The sequence below is a fragment of the Carassius auratus genome, chromosome 36 (genome assembly GCF_003368295.1).
Source record: "Carassius auratus strain Wakin chromosome 36, ASM336829v1, whole genome shotgun sequence".
Taxonomy (NCBI): domain Eukaryota; kingdom Metazoa; phylum Chordata; class Actinopteri; order Cypriniformes; family Cyprinidae; genus Carassius; species Carassius auratus.
In genome coordinates, this window is record NC_039278.1 from 14,851,406 (window position 1) to 14,865,855 (window position 14,450).

A 14,450-nucleotide genomic window follows, 5' to 3' on the forward strand; every position below is an offset into this window, starting at 1 on the left:
TGCAGAGTGTGGGCAGGCGAGTATGGATGGATAAAGGAGGGTATTAGTTCTCACTGAGTAGTTTTTGTTCTATTAGAGAGACGGTGAAAAAAAAAAGAGGAATGAGGTTTTACCCACTGATACGGCTGACTGCCCTCAGCCTATACAAGATTTGACCCTTACTGCTCACATAGCACTGTTAGCTGTGTGCTTGAGGAATAAAAGTGTGCACATGCGTTTCTACTTCTAAATTTTGTTTAACCCTTATTCTTCCATTATACAGTTCTTTTTATGTGTATCATGTTTTGATAATGCTTAAGCAATGCAGCTGTATAGTTTTTACAAGACTTGTGTGTTTGTTTGTGTTTTTGTGTCTGTGTTTATTGATATGAAAACTGCTTTGTGGTTCTTGTCATGGAATAAGATATTGTGATATTCTGTGGAGTCAAATTGTGACTTTTAGAAGTCAAAATTTCTTCCTCAGTCGAAGATTATTTGTTGAAAATAAGATGTATAACTTTATTTTTTGTAAGACAGATGATTTGAATATGAGGTACCATATTTACTTTGAACCAGAATGAAACAACAAAATGATGAATAATGAGAGTGAAAAATTAGAAACTTTACACAGAAGATAGCAGCAGCAAAAATCAACCAACAGCCAGTGTAATTCTAAGGGGGGTGCAAAGTGTCTGAAACTAAGTTGTAAACTTAATTATTATTTTTTCTTTGCTTAAACTTTAACTTAAACTAAAAGTGAATTAAAAATACAAAGTATTTGAAAAATACAACTGGTATAACCCATTAAATGTTAATACTTAATAGCGTGTGTACTTTCTTCTTCTCTAGAGATTGTAGTTAATGATAAAAAAGGAAAATCGATTCATAATTTTATTTTTGGGTGCTTTGATAGAACTGCTCTCTTAATAGCTGAGATGATAAAATATTAAGCATGTTAAAACATTATTTAAAAGTTAATCTTGGGTCATGACGCTGCTGCTGTCCAAATGCTGCAGCTTTAATATTTCATCATTCCCTGCGGAGGAGGAATATGAGAGAGCTTACCAAATCTTTCACCTCACTTTATTTGTCGTTTTTTTCCCCTTCTCAATAGTCATTAAGCTATCCAAAAACAAGGCTGTATACATAACATGTAGGCCTATGTTTCAAACATGTATTGTAATAAGCAAACAATAGACTTTATCCGTCATTTGTCACTTTAGTCTAGCAGGTTATTTAAGAGTGTTGTTACTTCTATCTATCTTTTATAAAAATAAAAAAAAATTACAACCATGGAACAATTTTGATCATGCAACATGCTTTTGTCTTAGTTTCTGATGCTCTTTCTCTTAGTGATTTAATTAACGTATTATTTGGAATGCGAAATGTACATTTCTACTGCCAAAACAAAAACTGATGAGACAGTAGTCATAAAGTTATTCTGGTGAGCTGGATTTGTACATTATCTGAAGAAAATGTGAGTGTTTTTTACACGTGCAAAACTGTCATGTGTGTTGTGGGTGGTGGCAGACAATGTTTTCTAGCGTTCAGAAAGAACTCGAAGAAGCACAATTGGATTGGAACAGCATGCAGGGGTCTTGAAAGACTTTTTTTCCAATTTGGACAACAGTTAATGTGACATGGCTTGCATAAAAACAGAGCGCTCATGGTGGGACGCCTGGATAACTGCCAAAGTTGTCTTAGTGTGTATGCGTGCAGGGCAGTTGTGGCGCTTCAATGAGAATGCACGCAAAGATACAACTTCGCAAAGAGGATGCATATGTATAAAAATGTATAGTAGATATTTTATGTTTAACAGGAAAGGCTGTTGATTTCCATTTTCCATGCTCATTAAAATGAAATGGGCCCTTTCCACTCTGTAAATTATGACGCTCTGCCAAGTTACTGTTGCGAAAGCGTACGCACACTTGCACACACTCATCTCGACCTCAGATAATTATTAGAATTCGCCTCAGCATGTGTCATCTTGTGTATAAATGGAAAAATATGAATGTGTAATTTTCTGCTTTTCTTGTCTTTTCTCTTTTTAGGTAATTTTTCAGTCTTTCATTTGCTGTAATTTCATGCTCGTCTCTTCTGATAGACATGGAAGCTGTATATTCTAAGGGAGTAAGAGGCACTTACTCTTTATTCAAGTGTCAATTGCTTATATATATATATATATATATATATATATATATATATATATATATCTGGATTAAAACTCATTTTAAACCTTTTTAACATCTGCCTGTAATCTCTCTGTCTTAAAGTCTTTTGGTGCATGTTATGATGCCCACTGCAGTTTAGAGAATACAGTCTGAGCTCCAAAAGCTCCCTAACCATACTTCTGTCTTTCTCTGTGTCCATTCTGGACTAGAAAAATGTGTGCTGTCAGTCGTTCCTAGTTGGAGACTCAGCTCTGGTGCCTGGGAGTGAATGAAGGGATGATTTGTGGTGACTTGTCTCTCCCAACTCTACCAAAAACCAAAACAGAAGTACTTCTATCACTTACAGAATCTTATTGATCTTTTCGAGTGGCTCTCAGAAATGCATCTTGGGATTTGATTTTCTTTCGGCCTGCCATTCATTTTCTTTTTTTGGGGCGTGTTTAAGTGTGGTTTATCGTGGTCAACTTAAAATCTTAAAACCTATTTAAGAACTGTTTTCAACATTGATAATGAGAAATCTTTCTTGAGACCCAAATCAGCATATTTAAATGTTTTCTGAAGGATTGCTGCTGAAAATTCAGCTTTACAATAACAGGAATAAATTACAGAATATTTTAAAATAGAAAACACTTATTTTTAATTATAATATTTTGCAATATTATTGTTTCACTGCACTTTTTGAGCAAATAAATGCAGCCTCAGTGAGTATAAGAGACTTCTTTCAAAAACATAAAAAATCATAATGTTAAATAGTGCAGCTTATGGTAACAATAAATACTGTTTAATGAAGCATTGCCATTGAGATTCATCAAGATGCATTTAACTATCCTCGAACTTGACTTTCAGTCTTGATTGTTTCTGGGATAAAGATGGTCATAATCTCCACATTACCTATTTAGCACTTTCCTGATCAGTTCCCAATAGATAAATCCAGTTCGACATACATTTCCCCCCATTTATTAATATATTCCATTTCCTGCAAAAATATGTGTAATTAAAATATGTGATCTAAAATGGCTTGCAAGTGTAATTTAATGTTGATTTTAAATACTTGTAGTCTCCAGCCTGCTTTATCCCGTCATCCACCTAATTATCAGAAACATAACTATCAGAGCACGTGAGGATGGGAACAAGAACGGGAGATAAAGGAGGTGGGTGTTGTTCTCGTCTTAGAAGATTTCTTATTGAAACTCCACACACGCTTTCTGTTTCTCTATACTGCAGTCCTGTGACAATATCGGTGGCTGCAACATATAACAGAAAAGCTACATTAGCTTATTTTTTTTTTGCCTTCGATTAAATCTCATATCTCTCATAAAGCAATTTTCTCATAAAACACAGATAATACATGACCGGGAAAGTCTCCAGCAGAGAGAATGGTCTGTGCATTATGGATGCATTGACTCCGCTTGGCCTTCTCTCTCGGAGGAATAGAATTAAACTCGTGTCCCATAGCTCATAGCAGTTCAAAGGCTGAAAAACACATTGGTATGAATAGAGAGGGTGTTTGTGATCCAATCAAAGCAGTACATCACCTTGACAAGGGCACTAGTCGGGTCCCTATACCCACATGCACAAAGACAATGACGCACACTCATATCCACCCCGAATATCTGATAAAAACGGAATAAAATGAAACCACTGATATTATGAACACAGCGCCGTTGACTTGGGAACCAAACGTGAAGCCTATCTGAAAGTGATCTACATTATAAATGTTTCCCACCTTCAAGGTTGTAGGTTTGGATTTGGAATACAGCCATTCATGTTCCCGAAAAGCATTTCAATCTCTCTTAATGCTCATTTGGGAGGTTTTTCTTTGTAGTATTACTGTACATTTATTCAGCCGATAGACCTTGACCTGGCGTAAATGAGGACTATTTCCTGTGAACTCAGTAACTGATGAAGGCAGTTGTGTTTCTGTGAATTGAGAGTTGTTAACAATCAATTCTAAACAGAAGAGGAAAAGCGTCCCTCTTCTGAGAGGTAGAACTTTTTAACATTCTCTTCAGGGAAACGACAGGTCTGAGATAATGCTCATTGTGGCTCGTTCCTCCAAAGCACCGGTCTCATTTTCTGCTCCCTGAGGTGTCTTTTGCTGATAGAGATCTTCAATGCTGTCTGCTATGATATACTCAGCGTGGGACAATGAGACCGCCATTTCAAACGCCTTTGATCAGATAAAAACATTTGTTTTTTCTCGTGTTTTCCCTGTATTTTTGGCTCGCTGCTTCTCTTCATATGGCTATTTTATCGCAATCATTTGGGTTGGAAAATAGGGGTTTATTTTAGTTGCATGGGAAGTTTTGCCTTCATAGAAGGCTGATATGTGGGAGAGGCGGCCTTCTGTGCAACACTGTTAATCTCACCAAGGAGAGATACACAGGCAGAGATGGAGACTCTTCCACCCTCCAAAAATGTAAAGCACACCTCAGGGGTGCTGAGGAGGCCATTCATCATGTAGACGCTGAACAAAGAATTCAGTATGTGAAATGTTCATCATTATTTGTATACCTGCCATGCTCATTTTTTAGGCTTGAAGCCACCTTCAGCCCCTTTAAAGGTAACAAAAGGCTGTAAGTGTTGTTAGCGTGTATTCCAGGTGTAGCATCAATGTTACCATTACTCATACTTCAGGTGGATTTGTACAAGCCCCTGTACAGAAATGAATGAAAATGAAATATCTTGTGTTATGCAGAAGTATACAGTTACTAAGTTTTGGTAAATTATATTACTGGCAACAAATAAATAAAATCATGTAGTTTTGTTTTTCAGCAGGTACTCAAGCAGTTTCTCTCTCTCTTTTTTTTTTTTTGCTATAACCCCTTTTTAGTGTTTGTTAATATTTTGAATTATCATTTGTTTGTTTGTTTTTATCTCATTTTTTTGTGCTTTTGCGTTTTCATTCATTTTTTTTTTTTTTTTTGTTACACTGACTCCCTTTCTTCTGATTGCTTGGGCTCCCAGATAGCATTTTAAGAGTAAGTGCAGGTTGGCACAAGTTAATCAGTCTGGCTTGGCCTGCAGGTTATCTCACTAATCGTGAATTAAAGAGAGGCTAATGATGCAGTACTGGCTGGTTCCTGATCCCTGCTTTTTCTAATACCATCCCCAGAGATGCTAAAGACTAATTGTAATTTTCTCAGCACAGTTTTCTGAGCATTTGTTTTAGCACAGGTACAGAGGTGAAGGATTGTGTTTGTTCAAGAGGCCACACTGAAGATACCAGAAGAATATTGCCTTATCACCTAGGTCAAGTTGTTTCTGAGAGCTCTTGCAACATTTTGACTTAGAAATTCTGTGACACTATATATAAGCCACGTCTTTTGTGCTGTTCAGTAACCTTAGTTTGAAACATGGGACCAGGGTGGCTTGTCTAGTCCCAGATATTATATATATCCACCCTGCACTGTCTATGAGGGTAAATTAGAGCTTTTTAATAGCCTTTTAACTGAATTACACACTGCAGACAGACAACCGGCTAACTCACTTAGCTCCCAGCTGAGAGTTTTTATTTTAGTATAAAGCATGACAGTCCATATGGCTACCTGCTTCTAACCAACAATCCCTCTCTCTTTCTCTCTCTCTTTTATTGCATGCCCTGCTGTCTGCTTGCTGGAAAAGAAGCCAAAGGTCAGTTTGCTTTTTGCTTGCTCTTTCCATTTCTCTCTCTTTTCATTTGGTTTTTTTGCTCTGTCTTTTAACACACGACACCGGTCCATTGAGTCATTCATTGACGTTTCCTCATTTGCCATTTGAAGTGCACTCAATTCTCACATCTTTCCCACAGGCCAGCCGTGTACCAGCCATTATGGAGGGGCCTCTGACTAATTTTATTAGCTTGTGTTTAAATGTCAAAAGGCTCTTTTTTCTTTCCCTCTCCCTTCTCTAGCACATTAGTTTAAGAGCTCACATCATTGTCATTATGTTTACACTCACAACCTTTTTCCAAGGTCAGCAGGGGTTTTGATAAATGCGCATGCGCACTCGTGTCCATGCTTATTTGTGTGAGCATGAGAGAGATTAGAGCGGACAGATATTTCACACATTCAGAGTCATAGTTCAATTTAACGATAGATCCAGCTCGGCTTTCATGGCAGATGGTTTCCACAGACCGAACACAGCTGCATCTTTCCTTGTCTTCTCCTCGTACCTGCAGGTGCCTGTTTTCTCCCTCATTTCCTGTCAGGTCTGTGATGAGTGTTTATGACCAGAGCGAATCGGCAGCCGCTCTGGTGTTGTGCCAGCTCTCTCCAGCTGTAGGCACACAAGTCATTTAAATGTCAGACTGGCCCCATCGTGGCACAACCACCATGTCCTTTCTGTCAGCACTGGGTTTACAAGGGGCTGTGTGTGTGTATGGCACCATCCACTCTTCCTGCTCAGTTCCTGTTTATGATTTTCTTAAATTGGAATTTGTACAATACAATTTTTGTTAGTTGGACACAATGTAGGGCAGGTTTGTGCAATAAGTGTGCTTTTGCTACTTTATATTTGTATCATATCATCATGCTACCACATTGAATAATGGGATATGTTCAATACCGTTCAAAAGTTTGGTGGCCCCAGCTAGCCTATTTTTAGGCATTGCCTAATATCATTGAACCTTCTGCACCCAGCAGTTCTTGAAAGCTGAAGGATTCCTTTGTGTGAGACAAAGTGATGTCAAATCGTGCACCTTCACCCTAGAGTTTACAGTACATCAAATCCAGGTGGGCTGCACATCCATTCAGATGAACTGAGAAATATCACAGATCGCTTGACGGAGAGTGAGACTCTGAAGCACTCAGTCACTGTGTTCGGCGAGTAGAAATATATCCTTGCTTAACTTATACTTAGCATCCAGCTCACACACTGGTGAGTAAAGTTTGAGAATATATTAGCCAATGGCAAATATTAGACATCATTTAGTCGCCCAGAGTGAAGATTTAGTCGCAAAGGTGAGTGATTTACTCGCAGTGTAGAGGCTTGCCGAGTGAGAATGGAAGGCATTATTAATGTAATATTATGTGCTTTGTACTGCAATATATGAGACATGAGGTAATCTGAGAGCATTGCATTTAACTCTCCACCAACACCATCTCTCATTGTGTTGCTGGTTATCCTCTGGTCTGCCTGTGCGCATTCATGTGTTTGAGGAGGCGTGGCTATGCAGAGTGATTTGCAGGGAGGGTGGGATCTTATGCTTTCAAATCTAGCTTGCTATTGCTAGCCATTCCGAAATGGCCTACCCTACCTTTAATAAGTGTTCATTTTACAAAAGAAATTACTTATTCCAAACTTTTGACAAGTAATGTGCTGTAGTTTTGTCACGTTAGCCTGTTGTCTTAAAAAATAATAATTAATTGTATTTTGTGGCAAGCTTTATAGCCAGTTTAGATTATTCCTTATCAACTTTTTACAGAATGTTTACATCCTAAATTATACAGTCATCAGCCACAATTTAAACATTATAATGACCAATTCCAATTTATTTCCCCCATGATTGAGTAATTGGCATGCCCCCAGTTTGAAGGTCAGTACTCATTTATGCTTATCTCGTAAATATGATCATTCTGACAAGATTTAACCTGGTAACCACCCACAAACTAAAATCTTTACAGTTTTTGAAGCTTTTGCATTACAAGACTTTGATATTGACATTTGGGAAAAAAAGACACTTGGCAATGTGTTGCCCTCCAGTCAGAATTAATAACTGTCATTAAGAGAAATAGTTATAAAGGCTTAAATGTGTTGTAAAGTTATTCGACGTTAATTGTTTCTGTTTAAAAATGCAGTGGAGTTAAAGCCGCATCTTTTAATCATACATTCAGTCTGTTGTCTCTTTTGTCTTTACTATATTTACTGATGCCTTTCTCTTCATGCTGTTCTAGTGCTAATCTGAGAACACTTTATTGGTTTGAAGGATTGTTCTGGTTTGCAGATACTTGGTGTAAATCAGAATAAGCGATCTGATTATGAATCAGAATAAGTTTCATGCTTTGTAAAATCAATGTAGAACTTTGAGATGTCTGATAGATGGCTACATTTTCAAACGGTATTAAGAAGATCTGTTTTTGCAGATCAGAGGGTTTCACCATAGAGAATTGGACAGAAAACAGATCAAGCATGCTAATGTAAAGTATTTGAACTGCAAAATTGTGTTTGAGGGTTCTAGTATTGTGTGCACTTCAATATCGCTGAAGGCCTCTTGTACAAGGTCAGATTAAAGAAACTGTATTTCTCTGGATCAGGGCAGACAAGGCCAGTTATTTCACAAATATTGTGTTTTTTATCATTACATGAACTGGCATGAAGACCTTGAAACAAGGCTGCTCACTCAGAGGTTGGTCAGTGGCTTTCTGCTTATGTAGTGATTGCTAGACACACTCAATCACATTTTCTGTCTCGCATATTTTTCATATTCAATTGTTCAGTTGGCTTATTTGCTACATTTGTAGGGATGGACAATAAACAATGTTTTGACTATTGTTTCTGCCACATGTTAGGTGATGGCCATTTTAACCACACACATTCCAGCTATTTAATAATATGCTTAAGAGCACTTAAGCATAGTCTTAAAATGTGTATGCTTTAAATCATAAATGTTTGTTTTGTTATATTATAGCGGTTTATATTATATTAATATTTCATTGTGTGTGTGTGTGTGTGTGTGTATGTGTGTATATATATATATATATATATATATATATATATATATATATATATATATATATATATATATATATATAAAAATATAAATAAAATAATACTTTAATAATAATTATTTGAAATACTTTGCTTTATTATATATTCTCTTATTTAAAATATATATTTATCTTTAGGATGGGGCTTTTTCCCATTAGTCTTATTATTATTATTATTATTATTATTATTATTATTATTATTAGTAGTAGTAGTAGTAGTAGTAGTATTATTATTAGTATTATTATTATTATTATTATTATTATTATATAAAATAACATTAAAAAGTATTTAATAATTTGATTTAGTTTAAGCTTTATATATTATTTTAAATAGCATTATTGACCCAAAGCTTTTGAATTAAAAAAATAATTTATATATATAATTTTTTTTCCCCCACTCCTGGCACACCACACTACAAGACAAGTTGAGAGACAGACAGCAAGAGAGAGGAAGTAGTCTTGTTCTCCTTTATTAAATCTCAATCAAAGAAATGCATTGCTGCTTTCAGTTTTTTGATAATTAGCTTCACTCGCCTTTCAGACTGAATCTGAGTCACAGGGTGGCCAAGAGAAGGCAACAGCATCTGTTTATATTTGTGCCATTCTGACAGTTATTAAAAGACATTTTTAGAGAGCCCAGCATGAGGCCAAATTGTTGGCACAGTTGGATGAAGACAGACAAATGTTGAAGCTGGCATGGACTAATTCCAGAAAGCCTGATCAGAGTGCCACTGTAGAGAAGGACAGGACCACTAACAGAGAAACATCACTCATTCACACGAACTGTGCAGTTTGTTTTACTTTGTGGAACAGGTGTCATACCGAGTTTTTGATTAAAAATCAGACAAATACAGATATATAGCAAGATGGCTTTTCAAAACACTACTTTAGTAAAAGCCCATTTTATTTTTGCTTTATTGGAACTGTTTTCTAACGGATAAACTGTTCTTTTGCCATTCTACTAGCACTGATATTTTTCTCGTTTTTGAGATTATTTCAAGGGAGCATGGATATCACATAAATTCAGTGCATAATCACACCCCTCCACTGTGACATCAATTTCGACCCATCTGTAGAAGGGAGATTGATTTTAAAGGATAAGTGTAGCTTGTTGATGCTTTTAAAAGAGGACAAGGCCAGTGTAAACGGAGGGAGAAACTAACTGAACTCTTGGGAAGCCTACAGTCTATAAAGTCACAAATCTTTGGAAAATGCTGTGATCTCTTGCTGTCTCCAGGGAGCCCCTTGAAAATAATTTTTTCAGTAAATAAAAACAGAATGCTCAAAGGCATCTTTTTGTGTGAAAGACAGAGGACACAACAGGAGGAGATGGCAGAGGGGAGAACTGGTGAAAGTTCCTAAGTTTTTGTCAAAGGGCTGAAATCTGTCAGCCTCAGAGGCCCATCATCAGTCACTGCGCTTCTGCACTGCAGTTCTTTGGAGATCCACTTAGTCCGGCCTTACAGTATCAAGCTGTCACGCAACATGACTGAACCCTACTCAAACAACAAGCTTTCAGCATGATCGAAATGGGTCTACTGAAATAGAGAGCCCTATGAAAGCAAGCTCTCACAGCTCGTATAGGTGATTATGCTCTTAAGCTTTTAGTCCACTATAGATGATACATCGATGTGGTTTTTAAAACATCGGTCTCTGCACAGTTTGATGTCTTAACGTTCCTCAAGCAGGTACATGAAAGCATTTTAGTGAAAATATCGAGGCTGTGAAATTGTGGATGTGTAAATGTCTGGATAATTTTGATTCAATGAACATTTCTGCAGCTCTTGAAAGAGGCTGTCAGTCAATTCATCTGGTGAGTTACTACATACTCAGCTCACTCATTCCAACTTGTATGGTTTCTGTGCAACCCAGTTTAACAGACATACAATTACGTGAAAACCATCACCACTAATGCTCTTTTATTTCAAACCGCGTTTCTCTTTTGTTAGTGGCCTGCGTCCCGATACTGTTGGATACTTCTCTGGAGCAGGACCACTTTCTATCAACCCACGGCAGAGACTTGGCAATCTCCAGCAATTTTTAGCACTGTCAGCTTGAATGCCCTTTAACAGTAGATCGACATGATCAAAATATTCAGGACTCAACCATGAGACTTTATGGTTGCTTGTAGTTGCGAAACACCGGTGAAGACCTTATCAATCAGAAAGAGCAAACGTCTCACTTGTGCCTCCAGGCTTTGCTGTGGACTCTGACAGATAATGACTGCTATGAAATTTCTGTGGATTTCCCCCCACTCCATGTCACACTTAACCATGACATTTAATTTCACCTGGGGAAGCCAGATAATGGAATTGTTTATTAGATGGACGCACCAAGATGGAATTCTGAGGGGGCAGGGATTTTAAGACTTGGCCCCTTCTCGTGCTCTCCTGGAAGCCTCTAAATTGGTTGCTGTTGAATAGCCTTTCATATCTTTCATTTCCCTTTGGCTTGGCGGGATGTGGAACTGCATCCCTAAAGCAGCATCAGAGAGGCTTCGCACTGAACTGCCTAACTCTTGCACACCTCTGCTCCATGACGACTGTGCCATTAGCACTCACTGCGCATATGACTCACTCTTTCAAGGTCAACCTCAAAGCACCTTGGAGGGAAAAGAATAGGAGGATTTAGCATTTTTTGAAAAATGAAGGGCGATTGCTGTTTCTTGTCTCTGCTCCTTCCAGACAGAAGATATACAGGATTGTCATATTTTACATTTTCCAGACAGTGATTCACCTTTGTTCTTTAAAATGATTGTTGATTTTGAGGACTGGGCGAAGAATAGAGTGGCAGGCCTTTTTTGCTCTCTGATTTTTGGACTAGTGCTCACACTAAGCGCATAAAAATGAACTGTTATTTATGCATTTCAACTCAAAATTCACCCCTGGCTCTCTTTGCATCTCATTACATTCATATTTTGATCAAGGATGCCTGAAAACATTTTATTTGCTTCGGCTTTTAGTTAAAATGAAAATTTTTCTGAAAAAATCTTCACCTCTGCCACATCTTAGATTGTGGAGAGTGTATTTAAATCACACTAAATGCTTTTCTCTGGTGCAGACTGTCATTACAGAGCTGTAAAACGTCCCGAGTCAAACCATTTACACCCCCAAACTAACCACAACGGCAGAACAGAAGACAGATGAAATTTGCACATCCTCTTTCTTGTTTTTCGTGTAGTGTGCTGCATGATTTTGTATCAGAGAAGAGAAAGATAGATTGAAAAGTGTAATTTCACACAACCCAGTTCTTGCATCCTCCCTCCTAGTGCGCTTGGGGTTCGGCGTGGGTGCTTGTGCTCACCGCTGTGGTCACCACCCTTGATTGTCGAGAGCAGCTCACCCTTGTTTGCCATACACACCTGCACACATCACCAACTGTGGAGTGTGGATATATGCTAATTATAGATAGATAGATGGTTTTATTTATCTGAGTGCTGATCCTTTGTTCCAATTTACTGCCAATTGGTGCCATCTCAGTGTTAGCAGATGGTAATTTTAATCTAATCAATAGCTGCTTCTGTATTATTTGTTAATTTAGCCAAGTGTTGTGACTGTAATTGCCTCATCATACATTGTAGGAGAAGTTTATCAGGGATCTGATAGCAAGCATTTGTGCAGCGGTGTGATTAGAGGGTTTCGTTCTGCCCGGTTGTTGCATTTACCTTTGGTACAGCGTATCTTATCATGTTAATTGGATCACCGAAGACTGATGAGCACTTCAGTGGACGCTGTGCGGCCATCCCCTACGCCCTCCAATTGAGAAGCGCAGGCTTAATGGAGGAGAAACGAACAGCCCATAATAAGAGGCATCCACTCAGCCTCGTTTACGCCACTCTTTCTCTCTGCCTCATCTGCCTCAGCTCTTTTCAAGCCCTGCTAATTGTGTAGATGTGTGTTATTCAGGTCAGGCAACTAGGACATGATCTTATATCCAGATAACACTGGTGTCCTTTAAGAGAGAAGGGGAATGGAGGCCTAATTTTCATTCTCTGTGAAATCATGTTTAGTCCATATTATATTCATGGACTTTTGTATGTGCATCAAGCACAGGCTATATGAGAAATATCACACAAGTAACTGTGATATGGCATGTAAAACCCTCTTGTGTTGAACTATTTCCATCTGCCGCAGATTCAAATCTCAAGTTGAAAGTTTAACAGCTGAGCCCAAGCCTCCATTAATAATTCAAAACATCACATTAGATCTAGTAATGAAGGAATGTTGAATTGCTTTATTGAAAGCTTATTGTATCACTGTATTAAAAGCTCTCTGTATTATGTAAAGTATTATGAGAGAGGGATGGACAGAGATTGTGATTACAGGCTCCTGATACAAAATTCATTCTTCAGCTTATTGTCACATTCAGAATAAAACATTAGTTTATATGTCAGCTGAGGAAAGCGATATCTTTGTCATACTATCCTTTCATTTGGGTGATTTCTGATGACAGTGCTGCTCAGTGCATTTGTTGGCTGCATCTTACAAGGTATTGTTGACAGTAAATATAACTAACTTGTTTACAACAGTGTTTCAGTCTCTTTTAATATAAAAGTCTTTACTGTGGACTCACTCAAAAAAACACTCTTTTGTCGCCATCTCGAATAATGGTTGAATAATGTTTATTTATTACTATCACAAACACACACAGGTTTCCCAATATACTAAATACTATTATTAATTAGTAATATTATTTATATAATGTATTATTGTTTGAATAATAATATTTAATAAACAACAGCAGCCATTGTAACAGTTGCTAGGCAATTCAGTCAAAATTACAAAAGCAGCGCTCTGATATACAGCATTAAAGTGCCTCTATTTTTAAGGTTGTATTGTTTTGGGAGTTTCCTACAATAGGTTTACATGCATGCAAGGTCAAACACTCAACCACTTGAATAGAAAATATAAACATCACTTATTAATTATACTTTTACGGATGAATTCAGTAGAGCCAGCTGGTTCAGATAAATTGTATTGAGCCATCTTTCAAGAGCAAGCATTTTGAGAATCCTTTGTTGAAATTCCTGAGTAAAATGACAGGAACACAAAAAAGATTGGGGTTGTACTGCTGTGGTACAGTGGGATTTATTTTAACCACTGATTCTTTGCAGCCTCATCATTCAGAGCTAAAAAAAAAAAAAAAAACTTTCACCGCGTAGGACACCTTCTTAGCATGTTTACCACACAAATAATCTACAGTGTTTGTGGCTGGGTCAAGTATTCGGCCTCCGCCCTCAGCCAAACCTATATACAAGACTGCCCGTTAAATTTACCCTAAACTAATTATATCTGTTTATATATGTTTAACCAGTATATAGACATGAGAGCCAGCAGCAAATTCCATAAGAGTCTGGTCAAAGTAAGGCTGCTTTCGGCAGGTTTATGGCTGCTGATGCCCTGGAGCTCACATCTCTGAAAACTTAGAAGCAAATGGGAATTATCATTATTAACAAAATGCATATTTGAAGTCAAAACAAGTACATTCTCGCCTAAAAGTTTCTTGAAACTACATTCTGTGACAAAAACAGTATTATTTATTATTTACTTATTGTGAGAAATACCACAAGCAGTGATACAAGCAGAGAAATGATTGGAGCACAGTTATCAATAGA

The 14,450-nt window shown here is 37.4% G+C and overlaps 1 protein-coding gene across 5 annotated transcripts in view; it reads left to right on the top strand.

Moving 5' to 3' along the window:
• LOC113055384 (protein diaphanous homolog 3) overlaps positions 1-14,450 on the top strand; it is a 259,998-nt gene that overhangs the window by 128,492 nt on the left and 117,056 nt on the right. For 3 of the 5 annotated variants that reach the window (XM_026221657.1, XM_026221663.1, XM_026221662.1), the window contains one exon: positions 5,775-5,783. The exons of 1 other annotated variant lie outside the window; for it this stretch is intronic. In XM_026221657.1, coding sequence (XP_026077442.1) covers positions 5,775-5,783 — 9 coding nt within the window. The remainder of the gene's footprint in view (positions 1-5,774; positions 5,784-14,450) is intronic. One more of the 5 variants, XM_026221660.1, reaches the window with a different exon arrangement.